Source organism: Bicyclus anynana, chromosome 1 (assembly GCF_947172395.1).
Source record: "Bicyclus anynana chromosome 1, ilBicAnyn1.1, whole genome shotgun sequence".
NCBI classification, from domain to species: domain Eukaryota; kingdom Metazoa; phylum Arthropoda; class Insecta; order Lepidoptera; family Nymphalidae; genus Bicyclus; species Bicyclus anynana.
Window position 1 is genome coordinate 11,046,977 of NC_069083.1, and position 14,671 is coordinate 11,061,647.

The 14,671-nt window shown below is 34.5% G+C and overlaps 1 protein-coding gene across 4 annotated transcripts in view; it reads right to left on the bottom strand.

Annotated features, from left to right (window-relative positions):
* Positions 1-14: 14 nt before the first annotated feature.
* LOC112055509 (myosin-IIIb) overlaps positions 15-14,671 on the bottom strand; it is a 59,114-nt gene continuing 44,457 nt past the window's right edge. The window contains exons 2-23 of one of the 4 annotated variants that reach the window (XM_024095650.2): positions 11,601-11,790; positions 10,313-10,468; positions 9,495-9,776; positions 9,116-9,418; positions 8,745-9,026; positions 8,297-8,485; positions 7,999-8,201; positions 7,697-7,877; positions 7,466-7,616; positions 7,056-7,266; positions 6,679-6,971; positions 6,305-6,597; positions 5,945-6,219; positions 5,685-5,850; positions 5,322-5,544; positions 5,105-5,239; positions 4,434-4,570; positions 3,395-3,573; positions 2,793-2,870; positions 2,247-2,354; positions 2,148-2,165; positions 15-1,184 (exon numbers count right to left, since the gene is read on the bottom strand). In XM_024095650.2, coding sequence (XP_023951418.1) covers positions 830-1,184; positions 2,148-2,165; positions 2,247-2,354; positions 2,793-2,870; positions 3,395-3,573; positions 4,434-4,570; positions 5,105-5,239; positions 5,322-5,544; positions 5,685-5,850; positions 5,945-6,219; positions 6,305-6,597; positions 6,679-6,971; positions 7,056-7,266; positions 7,466-7,616; positions 7,697-7,877; positions 7,999-8,201; positions 8,297-8,485; positions 8,745-9,026; positions 9,116-9,418; positions 9,495-9,776; positions 10,313-10,468; positions 11,601-11,765 — 4,383 coding nt within the window. In that variant the 5' untranslated portion in view covers positions 11,766-11,790 and the 3' untranslated portion in view covers positions 15-829. The remainder of the gene's footprint in view (positions 1,185-2,147; positions 2,166-2,246; positions 2,355-2,792; positions 2,871-3,394; positions 3,574-4,433; positions 4,571-5,104; positions 5,240-5,321; positions 5,545-5,684; positions 5,851-5,944; positions 6,220-6,304; positions 6,598-6,678; positions 6,972-7,055; positions 7,267-7,465; positions 7,617-7,696; positions 7,878-7,998; positions 8,202-8,296; positions 8,486-8,744; positions 9,027-9,115; positions 9,419-9,494; positions 9,777-10,312; positions 10,469-11,600; positions 11,791-14,671) is intronic. The other 3 variants (XM_052882697.1, XM_024095651.2, XM_024095652.2) reach the window with 3 other exon arrangements.

The window sequence follows — 14,671 nt, forward strand, 5'->3', positions numbered from 1 at the left end:
ATAAAACCACAGTCTAAATTTTTTTTATTTATTTAACTCTCAACGAAATCAATATCATCAACCGTATACATTATGATTAAACTTAACAATAATCATTGGCACATTATCACACAAAATATTGTCAATGATATTTATGGATCTTTAATTAATAAAAGATTTAATTTCATTGAAAAATACAAATAATTTTTAATTTCATTATACAATACGATATAGGTATTATTATTGATCAAGTGAATGTATAATTAAAAGTTATTGTAAAAAAATCATTTCTTCAGCTTTAGCATCATTTCACGTTTTTACTAGCAATATAAAAAAACACTCCAGTCCTTAATATTCGTAGTTAAGTATTTGCACACAATTAGATAAGTGACTAAAAAAATAAAGATTATTATTAATTATATCATAGGCCTTTGGTTATCGCTTATATACAGAAAATAGTTAAAATCGCATAAAATCTATTCAAACATAACATAATAAAGTAATTATTATAGTTAATTTCTAATCTACAGAAGCATATCAGTAAGTAAACGCTATAACACCAAACAAAAGTAGGCGATAGAGCTAATAATGGACTAGGTGAACTTATATTGTATAAAGTCTAAAAAATCCAGAGTCTAAATTAATGTAATCAATAAAAACAGTTTGTAGAGAAATTTCTGATTCCCAAAATTATTTTTAAATATATAAGATTGCAATGGATTTGTTCATGTTGTTTGAATTTGTAAGATTTACTCAAAATTAATAAGCTTTCACAAATTAACGCTTCTATTCAATATTTTAAATATTACATATATAACACGAAAATCATTAATTTTAGTCATTGTCCAAACTAATTGTAGTAAACTCCCATACTGATTTGTGGACGCCGTTTATTATAAAGAGCCTTGGAACTGTTGCTATCCTGTGAGCTATCTGACATCCAGGGACTTTGGCTCGAGGAGTTGCGGACTTTTCTCTTGCGAAGGCTTTCTGTGGGACCTAAGGTAGGTCGTAATAATTGCTTGAATCGGAAAGGTCCGTCTGTGTAATCGTCGTCAGAGCTGAAGACCGGTGTGGCGAGGATTTCTGGGGAGTTGCGCAGAATCTTGCGAAGATCCGATTCTGGATCGTACGCTTGATCATAGACGGGTCGTGGTGGTGTCTCATTTTTTTGCGTTTGCCTCACTAGTTGATTTATTTTGTTACTGGAATCAAACAAAAAAAATATGTTACTGAAATGATTGCTTTTATGAGTTTTATGTAACTGCCTTAATAGCCATGTAGGTTATCTACAAATGACGAACTCTTGGGATCCGTCGAGCCTTTCATGATCGATGCCTGGCATTATTACTGACTTCTGATAATGATTAATCAGAAATCATTACTATATATGATTATGATTTATAAAGTCGCATTGGATATGCGTGGTGGATCATGTAAGCTCCTCTAAATCGTGCTTTTCTGAAGGTGAAGGCTTATGCTATGTATTACTCAAGCTGATGGTAAAGATGATGATATAAAAAAAAATACTATTAAAAATAAGTTAGCCTACAATTAGCAAATCAAAATAGTGCCTAAAACTATGGGAAAGCTTTTATTATGACAGGATATACTCGTAGTAGGTATAACTAATGTTTTTCGTATGATAAAATGATTTTGAATAAACAATTTCCAGGTAAATGCTTTATTCTACGTGTATGGGTATATTTTATTAAAAAATGTATAATATAATGATGTAGTTTACAGTAAAAGCTCCTCATTCATTCCTTGTCCGTAAATATGTGTCAAATACAAAACTGTGTAATAGTAATTGTATGGTATTTTAGGAGATAGGTACGTTCCAAGGTTCAAATTGAATCAGACACTAACTTTTGTACCTGTGGTGGTAGTTGCTTTCGAGTAAAGTAGTCCTTTTAATTAGACCTGTTATATAAATTGTATCATAGTCACTAAAAAGTAGGTTTACTTTGAGTCCATTAGGTAATAGATTATTAGACATTCTTTTTAAAAGCCCGCCTTAAGACTTGCTGGAGGTTCTTGCTAAGGGTTGCATTAAGCTAATGGTTGGTTATGTCAAACGGGAATAAGGAGCTTTGATTGTAATTGTTTTACACTGAAGTGTACTTTTTATGGAACTTAGCAAAACTTCCGATTTATTAAAAACATACCCTTGATTCTGTTGTCCACTTCGTAAAGCATGCGAGATTATTTGAAAACTATTAATCATTCAAGGCCAATATGTCATAACGTTATTCTCTATATCATACCTGACTAGACCACTACACTGCCTACTGCAAGGTAGGTTTTGCCAATTCTGATTCGATTGAAGCGGCTTCTCTTCGCTGTAGCCCTTATCGTGAGGGTTCTGTTGATGTCTGAAATATTAAACAAAAGATTTAGTAAGTAGAGATCAGCTAAGAACGGATATTGCGACAAGGCTGGGTAAAAAGGGCAAAGGGCGGACGAAGTCGCGGGCGTCCGCGATTTAGGTAATTTATTGAGGGCAAATGTTGGTAAGAATCACATTAACTCAGTTCCAAAAAATACAAGCTTATTTTGAGTGGGTAGCAAATGATAAAAAGGATGGGAAGGAAGTTTATTGCAAAAATATTCCAACAAAAACAAATTGTTAGGAAACATTCTTATTAAATGGATTGCACATATATAGTAAACGTCGTATGACATACGTGCGCTTTGACAATTACAGCCTCTGCTTCCTTACTTATAGCTCTCGCCTTTGGCTCGAGCTGTAATATCGCCTCGGCTGTAATTTTCAACTTACCGCACTTATATCATAATGTACTATTACACACCTGTTCATGGAAAAATCCTTCATTTGAAAAATTTGATCCCATGGCAATGTGTCACATTCGTAAAACTCTGGAGATGGGCTGTTTGTTTCCATGGGCAAGCATTTTAACACAGAAACATTTGTTCATTAGTTAAAAAAAATATCGTCGTCATCAACCCATATTCGGCTCACTGCTGAGCTCGAGTCTCCTCTCAGAATGAGAGGGGTTAAAAAAAATATACCATAACATAATGCACGTTCAAGAAGATACTGCTTATTATCAGAGGTTTTTGTACTGGAGTTTGTACGGTGAAGTAACTACTACCAGAACGCTTATTTTTCGCTGTGTTCCTGTCAGAAACGCAATGTTGTCGGTGAAGTTAAATAATATGAGACTTAGCTATACCTCAGGTTTATGGACGGCTGGTACATTATGTAGAGTTTGTGGTTTGCATGGCTGCAAAGTGTTGCTCTGTTATAGTACTTTTCCACTTCGGATGGGCCATTTGCTGGTTTCATTATCAGCCTGTTTTAACAGCCCACTACAAAAAAGGCCTCCCTAGAGGAGAGGGGCCGACAACTATTACTTCTAAAAATAACTGATTACAGTTGCCATGAGCTCACCTTGAAAGTCTACTGGCATCTTCTACAACTTTAGACGGTTGTCCTCTTATAATGGCAGGGACAATACTAAAGCCGGGTGGCGGCTGGTATTCCTCAGGTGGTTTTTTAATATCTTTGACCCGGATTCCTGGTTTGTTGCGCCGTAGATTCTTGTGAACTTCTTGGTTTTTCATGTGGACCTGAAAATCGATAGTGATAAATTACTAAAACAATTTCATTAAACAAAACGTTATTTACTAGAGCAGATGTACATTTACATTTGAAGATATCCACAATAGAAGTCAGGATCCCCATTTTTGTAAGTAGTTATGTATTGTAAACGTAACAAATTGATCGATTTCAGATTCTCAACTTGCCAAGTTCAAATTAATATTTTATGACAAGCTTTCAATTTTGTAAAAAAACGTGTGCGTCGTGAGAGAAAAGGAAAACAGACAGAGTGGGGTCGTAACGCGTTACTTTATGAAGCGGTTTACCGTCCCATAAGAAGTTATTACAAAACCTGTGTTAAATGTGTATGTTACCGTTAAATTGTAAAATACGTTAGTTTTTAATCTCATTCGTGATATTATAATCTACCGTCATATTGTGAACTAAAAAAACTGATTACAATTTAACGTGTTATTTTTCGGTATATTATAATCTGTCTATGTAATCAGTATTTTCAGTTCATAATATGACGGTAGATTAAAATATCACGAGTGAGATTATAAACTAACGTATTTTACAATCTTACGATGACATATATAATTGAGCTGCTTGGCTATCGCAGATTTCATAAAACTATTGTCGTGCTTTTAGAATGCTTTAAGTTCTATAGGTTACAAAATATCTCCAGTTTATACATTGTTTCACTCAATAGTTTTAAGCAAATTGCTTTACTGAGTTCTTACCCGGGCGATAACATAGGCCTCTACTCATGAATGAATGAAACATGTCCCTGTCACCCGCTCCTCTGTCGCCACCCTCTGTAGTCCTAACCTAACCTTTGTACCGTGCAAGCTAGGATTCAGTTACGTGGTTTGTTATACTTTCTTACCTGATCAGCAAACGTTTGCAATTCAGCTGCTCGTTCCTGAACTGAATGTTGCTGCATCAGTTGCTGTTGAGACGGCGGCGCAGGCGGTGAGTGCTGTGGAGGCGGAGGTGCTATACGATTCTTTAGTTTTCGCCGCGCTGAAAAACCAGAGTAGTTTTCTGTAGATATATATGCGATCCATACTAAATGTGAAAGTAGGTCTGTCTGCCCGTTACCTTTTCACAATTTTAATGAAATTTGGCATAGAGGTAAATAGGACCTTTTACCAGACCATAGGTAACTTTCTATGCCGGAGAAATCCATGGTTTGTGATCCACGGGTTTTTAAAAAAAATGTTTTAAATATGGACCATTTTATTACCCACGTTATGTTATTAATATTATTAGGTGTAAACTTTTGCGTAATATTTGAGAAATTTGTGTTGGGTTTTAAGGAAATTCAATTCGTCTGATTTGAACTGATGTCGCGGCTACGGTTTTGATAAAAAGTTTCGTTTCAACTAGGTATTAGTTGTTGTTGTAAATTTAAAAAATAAGGTGTACATTGTTAATAAGCACTTAAGGATGTGTAAAAAAACATTTGTTAATAATCATCTTTTATATTGTTGTTGAATGTTTATATTATTTTTTAACTACATAACGTAGCTAAATTGTTCCTTGTGAATTACTTACGACTTTGATTCTGAACTGCTTTTTCGGAACTTTCATTTTCTTTGTTGCTCGAATTTGTACATGTTGTATCACTATCGTCCGTATTGAATCGTCTGAGTACTTTAGCCATCAAAACATTATTTTTATTTGGAATACCTGTACATAAAAAAAGATCATTATTAGATTTAACAAGCATAACTATTAGAAAAAAATATTTACTATAAAAAAATAATAGAACCTGCTCGTTGTTGCTTCCTTTGATTTTCTTGTTCGATTTGACCTCTCTGAAATTCCCTTGCCAACTGCTTTTGTCGTTCCTGAAGTCTTTTCCTCGTGAGCCAGCCACGGACGTGCCTTTGCAAAGTGAGAACAGATATTGCCATCTGTGCCTTCAGTCTGAGGAAATTTTTTCGAGCCAACCAGGCTCGCACACACGCCTGCATTAATATTACTTTTCTTATCTGTGAAAAATTAATACCACTGTAGTTCATCAATATATACAATTTCAATAATTACTTACTTACTATTTATTAATTAAATATTTTTTAAAACGAATAATTTTATGTAAAACTTATTATTATATTTTTATTAATATTATTACCTGTTCTTCGTAAATTCTTGCAAGTACCTCTACATGGTAATACTTCAAAAATACTTTAGATTTGCCAAGTGCCCATCCGTCCATTTTCAATCTCAGTAGCAGAAGTCGACAGGAGTCACGATTAGGCTTTACTTCTTCCTCGTAACCGAACGCTAAGAATCCGTACCTAATATGATATAAATAATATATTAGTACAATAATATATTAGACAAGACAGAAATAGAAAACTTTAAATATATAAATAAAATGTGGAAAATCACCTTTTTATAAACTCCTCAAAAGTAAGACGATGAGAAAATCCATTTTGCCTTATTCGTATTGTTTCCAATACTCCTGTATATCTTAGCTGTTTCAGTATTTTCGTTGAATCAAAATGTTTTGGTGATCGAGAGTCATTTGGTTTCAGGCATCTCACAAATTGAGGCGTTCCACTGACCATTTTTTGAAGCAGTTCCATTAAAGAGTAACGGAAATATGTCGATACAGTTTGTTGCGCTCGTGACTGAGACGCAAGACCTCGACTATTAAATCGATCCTGCAAAAACAAAAAAGAAATAGTAACTAAAATATAGAAAGTAAACAATTTACGAGAAGATAAATACATAAAACATCAAATTTACCCGAACATCATTAGACACCGGACTTTCCAAAGTCCTTGAATCAATATCTCCATGTAAAGCTGAGAATAAATTACCAGTCTTTGTCATTGGACATTGGAACAAAAACCTGATTGTATCATACTGACTCTGTCTCATAAGTTGGATCACTTCTGGAGGTAAGAAGTTACGATTCTTCTCTAAGAAGCCATCTGCTTGATAAACAACCCGACCAGCAAAATGGTGAATAGCAAAACATACTGCATCTGATTTAGGGCGTACATAGTACTTGCTTTTAATATTTCGGTGGAACTTTTCTGCAATAGTAAATCATTAAATTATTATAAACATGTAAAAAGATATCCTATTTAAATTGTCGTGATTAAAAACGTTTTTACCGATGAGACTTCTATCTGAAGAACGTGGAAAACGGCTTTCTTCATCAAGAAGTGCTAATAACCCCATTGGTCTAGAAAGGAGCATGTCCAAAACTGGCCTATTATCCGAAAATTCAACAAGATCTACTGGTACACCTTCAGCCATATACTCTTGCTGTTCCCATGTGAAAATATGTTGATTAAAGTAATATTGAATTTGCTCGTTTGCAATATTTATGCAAAGCTGCTCAAATGAATTTCTAGTGAAGTTTTCAAAGCCGAAGATATCAAGAATTCCAATAGATAGGTGATCGCTGAAAAAATATTAACAATATTTAAATGATTAAATAAAATTATAGCAGCGCTGAGTTATATCTGCAGTATTTTTTATATACTACCTGTGAGGTCTATTTTGACTTAACAGTGCATTAATTCTCTCGACAATTCTGTCAAATGCTCTTGCGTATATCCCTCTTGCGGTTGCATCCCTTGCTACGGCAGCTTCTGCGGGTGAACTATATCGTGCTATTGTTTCACCCTTAGTTACGACACTGCTGCTTGTTAAACATTCTCTAAGATCACTTGTCTCTACACCCAATAAGCATGACGCTGTAAACAAAAAAATATGCCAACCAAACCAAATTACTGACTAAAACTTATTCTCCCTCTCAACGTCCATTCGCCTCACGCGATTATACCTTTCGTAACGTTGTCGTGTCAAAAAATATTTAATTAAATTAAATTTGTGTTCTTCAACCAAGAAATAGATTTATTAGTATAATAAGTGGGATTAATTATAAATATTTACCTCTATGCAGTGGAGCTGTATCAATTATGGTAGCTCTGTTATCGGCGTTATATTCACTTGCTGTTTCGGCGAATTCTATGTCTCCAAGATGCAAGATGGCAGCCAGCATTTTGTATATAATTTGTACCTCATCCTCATTAAATCCTACAACCTGAAATTAATATAGTAAGTCTTGGTTTAGCTTAGAAGGCAAAATAAAATCAAAAGTTTTCTATATCATTACTTGTTTACCTTAAAAGCTTGATTCAGTTGACGCCATCGATGCACGTTATGCTCGCGATGGGCTACAGAAAGAGGCTGTAGATACCGATGCCTAGACTTCAATTGTTCATCCAGATAAAATTTTCTCCACCGACCTTCGCTTTCTAACCCGTCGTAAAGATAATAGAAGACATGAAAATTGCTCTCACCTCTGTAAATTAATATCAATTTTAATAACTAAATTGAATATATGTATGGATCAATCAACCATTCAAGTTGTAAATAAGCTCGTACGTATACTATGCCAATATACACATTGATATTTTACTTACAATGCTTGGTGAACTACTCTTGATTGTTCTAAAAGATAAACTGATATTCGGGCTCCTGAAATTTTGCCCATTCTCATTATTGATAGATCCAAATATTTTCCGAAGCGGGAACTGTTCGCATTTATTCCGGTTCGTGCATTTCCAAAAGATTCCATTATTGGATTCACTTGTAGTATTTTATCTTCTAAATTTCCGTACTGTGTCTAAATAAAATAGTAAGTATTTAAGTATTATGTTTTCTTGTTCCAATTGTCACTATACAATAATAATAAGTAAATATATTATAATACATACTCACTTTTGATAAGTATGCTAGTTGTTTTAATAGAAGATTAGCGGATTCAGTTTTGCCAGCACCACTTTCACCAGATATGACGATGGCTTGATTCTGTTTTTGATGTAACAACGCCTGGTGTGCGGCGTCGGCTACAGCATATATATGAGGAGGATTATCTGATCGACAACGGCCTTGGTATATTTGTTGAGTCTGTGTTAAAATAGAAAAGAAGTAAGATTTTTACTTGGCAAACACAACAAAGGAATCAAAAAAGCATAAATATAAATACAATAGAAAATAATCCCAGTTCAGTTTGACTCAATTTTGAGTTCAAATGATGGGGCATTAATATTCTTAAAACGTTAATTTACCTACATTGTAGATTGTATTTTAATTAAAGTACTGACTACCTAATCTTCGATTGGTTTAAAATATTTATATTTATAAATATTAATAGAGTAGGGTTTACCTTAGTGGTGTATATGCCTATGTCTGTAAAAGGGTTGACTGCAACAAGTATATCACCAATATACGTGTATATTTGATTTTGGGTGTATCTTTTCTGTAACTGATTGACAATAGCTTCTTCTGTTAAAGTTTCGAGAGTAGCTAAGTCATCGGTATACATTTTTTCAGGTTTAGCTTTTCGATGAGATTTTAGTTTTCCTCTTTTTGTAGTAGCCTCCGGTGCACGAGAAGTTCTTCCATCTGCTCTTTGTCTCTTTATTTCTGCGTGGAGTTCTTTACGAATCTGTAATATTAAAGTTTATAATATTTAACAGTTTTTAGGTATACATACATTTATGTACTTTATTGTTTTAAGTAGACTAATATAATTACCTTATCTTCGAAATTATTGACAGCTAGTAACAAAGGATGTTCTAAAAGTTCTCGGGCGAAAGGTCTTTGGTTCATATCTTTGACTAAACATTCTGAGATAAAATCTGTTAACTGAGAAGAAAATACTTCTGGATGTGACAACGTTGGTGGTGGATTACGAGGAATTTGAAATAGAGCTCGCATTGGATGTAAACCAGAAAGTGGTGGCTCTCCTTCTGCTAACTCGATGGCTGTGATACCAACTGACCACACATCACATCTACAATCGTAGGATTGATCTAGTTGTTGCTCGCATGCTATTACCTGTAATACATTTTAACATTTTACGTTTTATAGTCCAAATATGTTACAGTATAACTCAACTATCAGTATTTATTACCTCCGGGGCCATCCAATATGGAGTACCGACAGACGTATTTCTTCTAGCAACTGTTGCAGCTAAATGTGAAGATACGCCAAAATCTACTAGTTTTACTTCAGCGTGTTCAGTTAACAAAATATTATGACCTTTGACATCTCGATGCATACATCGATGCGCGTGAAGATGTGTTAGTGCTCGCACTGTACCACGTAGTACATAAGCAAGTTGTGGCTCAGTTAAACTGCTTCCGCGTGCCCGCATTCCAGCACTCAAATCTGTCACTGAACCGCCCGTGCACAGCTGGAAAGTAAATAAGCTATATTTTAGTTATCATCTTTGTATACTAGCAGACCTCCTTATTTCAGCCCTCTCGCAAAATCTGTTTTTAGCTGTCTGCTTAATGTAATCTACCTCCCTGCCAAATTCCATCTTTGTACGTCTAGCGGTTTTCGAGATTTCGTGATGAGATGAGACCTTTAGATTGCTAGATTGCTTGTGTGTCGCCTAACTACCCCTAAACGGCATTTAGATGATATTTTATGTATATACTTGAGTGAGTTCCTGAATGGTTTGTAAATATAATTGAACCAGGTAGTTAACTTCGTGTTTTTATGAGTATACAGTAAGAACGAGTACATCGTCTGACGGGTTCGCTAGTAAGTAATAAAGTGATTGCTTTGTATGTGAAGTGGATGATAACCCGTAATTATAAAAGTGACTGCTTAAATGGCGTACATTCTAGTCTTGTTTTGTTTTTTTGCGTAATGCTCGCTCTAGTGAATAAACAAACAAATTGTGTAATTTGTATATTAATTAATAATAATAGAGAGTCATACCTCCATAACAAACCATATTTGATCATCTTCGGACGATATTCCTCTTTTTAGAAATAATCCGAAGAATTCTGGGATATTGGGGTGGCTGGATAAATCTCTGAATACGAGAAACTCTTCCTCTATTTCTTCAATATTCTCAGCTATATTTTCTAATATCTGTTAACAAAAAACAAAATGAATTATTAGCAAAACCAGTTGTTAAATAAATCATATAGTATTACGATTTCTCCGATTTATTATATTACATACTCGTATTATATGATGTTGCATTTTAGAAATTAATTTGGTCGTGACTTTAATGTTTATTCAGACATGCATTATAAACATTACAACTGCTATTGGCTATGAACACAAACATAAAAGGCTGCAGTCATCATGGTGCAAACAGCTCTGTGACCTTGACATCAATGTAAACTTTTGAGATAATATCTACGCAATCCATTACAAGCCAAACGCTAACAATACCGTCCATATAATAGCGCTCGTTGTGAGATTCGTACAGTGATTCATTCTAACCTTTATTGTTCGCAAAATATGGACTAGTAGGTATTTAAATTAGATAATCAGTTGTTTATGCTGTCGCTGTTTACATATTTAGTACAGAAATTAATATTAGAATAGTTCTAATATTTAAAAAATCATATTAAACATATGCGTCAGATATGAGTATAGTTTTATGCATTCATGGAATTTAGTTTTGATATTACAAGTATTCCATTGAATGCTGATAATAATAAAGTGAATCATCTATTGGTATTACATTTTATTGTGAAGTTTATAAAGTAAGTTGCAAGCTTATAATATTGGTAAGTTCCCTTTCAGGGAAATCGAGATCAATCACCAGTACACACTTCACTTTTCGGTGTGCGTTTTAAGTAGTTAAATAACAACACAGCAACGGTGTGAATAACTACGGAGGAAACCTGAGCATCTACATAGGAATATTACAAATGCAAAAAGTAAGTCTGTCTATCTATTAACTTTTCTCGGCTAAACCACAGAACCGTTTTGGATGAAACTTAGTTTAGAGATAAAATTAATCATGGAGCAGCACAGGCTACTTTAAATCCTAGACAAATTTATGATTTCCGTGTAATTTGTACAAAATTAAATACGTTAATATATTTTTTATAATAAGTTAATAAAAAAGTTTTTCATAACAGGTATATTCAAATGTGTAAGAAGTATACTAATCCACCTTTCTTATTCTAGGAAGAAGACCGCTGCCTTGTAATTGGTTGATAATGGATTGATGATCTTAATTATTATGGAGGAAAGATGACTATACCTTAACAGCAACCCGTCGGCCAGTCTTTTTGTCCTTAGCGCAGTACACTTCGCCGTATGTACCTTCGCCTATCAGCTCTTGCAGCGTGAATCGATCCTGAGGGTCCGCAGCGCGGTCCAACTCGACATGCTGGGACAGCCCTCGGTACGCCATGTCGCTGCGCATGGCTTACGCTTTACATTGATTACACCTGGAATAGAAAAGAAAGGAAATCATAACGGAGATATATTAGGCACTTGATGGTAGATCAAAGCTGTTTCTGTATTCACGCGTTCGCGCGTGTAATTATGGGTCTAATTTCGATGTTATTCTAGCCGACATATTTTAGCGATCCTTAGACGTATGAATGCATTGCCATCTTTTAAGTAATGCTGGCTGGTATCCGAAAACATATATAAGTAAAAAAAATGATCGGGACTGATTTTATTGGTCGTGCTGTTACTGAACTCCCGGCCGCTATACCACTACGTACAACCCGATACGGGCAAACGGGTTTTTTGGCTGCTGGGTTTCCCCTCTGGCCCAGTTCACTCCTTAGTTAACCTGCACTCCTAGACTCTTCCGGGAGATCTATATTAATATCAGGCTTAGTGTGGACAAGGGCCACACAGCACCAGGACTCCCGACCACAAACCATCCTCCGAACCCGACCTCCGAGTAGCCGAATTACAGGAGTTTCACCCACGTGGTTCGAGTTCCCGTAGGAATACGGGGATAACATATAGCCTTCCTTGATCAATGGGCTATCTAACACTGAATTTTTTTTTAAATCGAACTAGTAGTTCCTGAGATTAGCGCGTTTAAGCAAACAAACAAACTCCTCTGCTTTATAATATTAGAAAAGATGTATTAGAATATTCGTAAATGGATCTATGGTGGGTTGCAAGTGTACAAGAATGTGTACAGTATTCAAATTTTATCTAGTGCCGGCATTACTCTTATAATTGAACTAGCTGACGACGCGCGGTTTCACCCGCATGGTTTCCGTTCTTCTAGGAATACGGGGATAATATATAGCTATCTAACACTGAAAGATTTTTTCAAATCGGACCAGTAGTTCCTGAGATTAGCACGTTCAAACAAACAAACTCTTCAGCTTTATAATATTAGTATAGATATAGGTATGCTCTTACAAAGTCCACGAGGTGAGTATTATACAATTGCATAGACGAGTAACATTGTAATTTGAATACAAATATTATTATTTTTCCTTAACACATGACACAGTTATCAAATGCAAGCCAAAGGTTTCTTCCGTTATGTCAGCATTATGTGCAATGCAATGTTATTATTGTTAATAACGACTTATGGAATGGTTGCGAAAAGGCAAGAGTTCCCAGTGTCATTTCTGGTTAGGTTACGTAGTTACTTACGTACGATTTGAACTTTTTTTATAATAATAATTGAACAACGAAAAAGCTTCACCTAATATTTAGTAGAAAACTATACTAATCCGGGGCATGCACCTCCAACTTTTCAGTTGTGTGCATTTTAAGAAATTAAATATCACGTGTCACAAACGGTGAAGGAAAACATCGTGAGGAAACCTGCATACCAATGAATTTGCTCAATTCTCTGCGTGTGTGAAGTATGGAAATCCGCATTGGGCCAGCACGGCGGATTATTGGCCTAACCCCTCTCATTCTGAGAGGAGACTCGAGCACAGCAGTGAGCCAAATATGGGTTGATAATATTTTAATAGAGATTCAATAGAACAATTAATATAATTCATTAGTCAAGAGAAATACGGTCCAAAAATGTTATTGCTCCTCAGAGAAAAATGTATAACATTCATAATTTACCAAGAAAGTATATACAGGATGCTGCATGTAAAGTGATTTTTTATCATTATGTAGATTATGCAAATTTATAATAAAAACACTCATTAGCATGTGACTCCGTTTTATGTGCGATTTCTATAAAAATGGACCGCGTGGAATTTATTAGCTTAAAAAGATATTTTTTATCTTAGTGTTATCTACGAGTATACTTGTTTGCTTATTTGTAAGAAAAGTTGCGGTATTTTGTAATGTATGAGAATTTTGCTAATTTATTATTCTGATCAAGCTATGAAAATACTTGCATTTCAATATGGACGAAATAGCGGGTGTCCGCCAGTAACTATAAATCTACATTATACGCCTTTACGCTTGTCAGAATGGATATCAAAAAAATATATAATTAAGTATCTATCAATCATATTAATTATTTCTTTATGACATCGCTAACAAAGTAATAAAATGATTACCGAGTTGTATACTTAGTTGCATGACGGTTTTGGCTCGCGTGTCGTGATATTAACGTAGACACAAGTGACACTGTATTAACACTAAATACTTATTACTACTACATTGACTGCATAACCGTTATGCAGTCAATGTAGTAGTAATAAGTATTTAGTGTTCATATTTCAGAATCCGTCATGCCATAACGGATTCTGAAATACATAACAGCGGCAAAGAGTTCATGCAAGCCGATTCCCGCTGGTTTACCTATAAAAATCCATGCATATTCCTTATTGTACTGTATGTAGATATATAAACCGGAGTTTGTATCACGCTGTGTATTCCTATTCATGGAGACGGTTTACCTTCATCTAAATTTCGATCTTTCGTCACTGGTACTTTATTATGATATTAGGTATTATTATATGTTCGTAAAGTTGTACATATGTTTTCTGAATTCGTACTACACTTTACCGACACTATTGATATTATGATTGCTCAGACCCTTGAAACTTCGTTATTATTTTGGTATCACCAAAAAGGTTTTGAAAAATATATGGTTAATGCACATATGAAATGTATGCAATTTTTTTTAGGCAGATGTTTTTTAATATCCACGAGAGAATTAAAGAAATATTCAAAAATTTTATTAAAATTAAATATCAGCCTGTTCATATACATATAAATATGAATGTTTCATTCTGAAATTCTTAATTATATTTCACTAAGCATGTGATAAGGAAGGAAACTAAATTTGGTAATCATAAACAACATAACAAATCACATTTTCAAGCGGAAAGGTAGAAGCAGACATTAAAAATACTCTAAGAGTGGTTTAATTTGCTG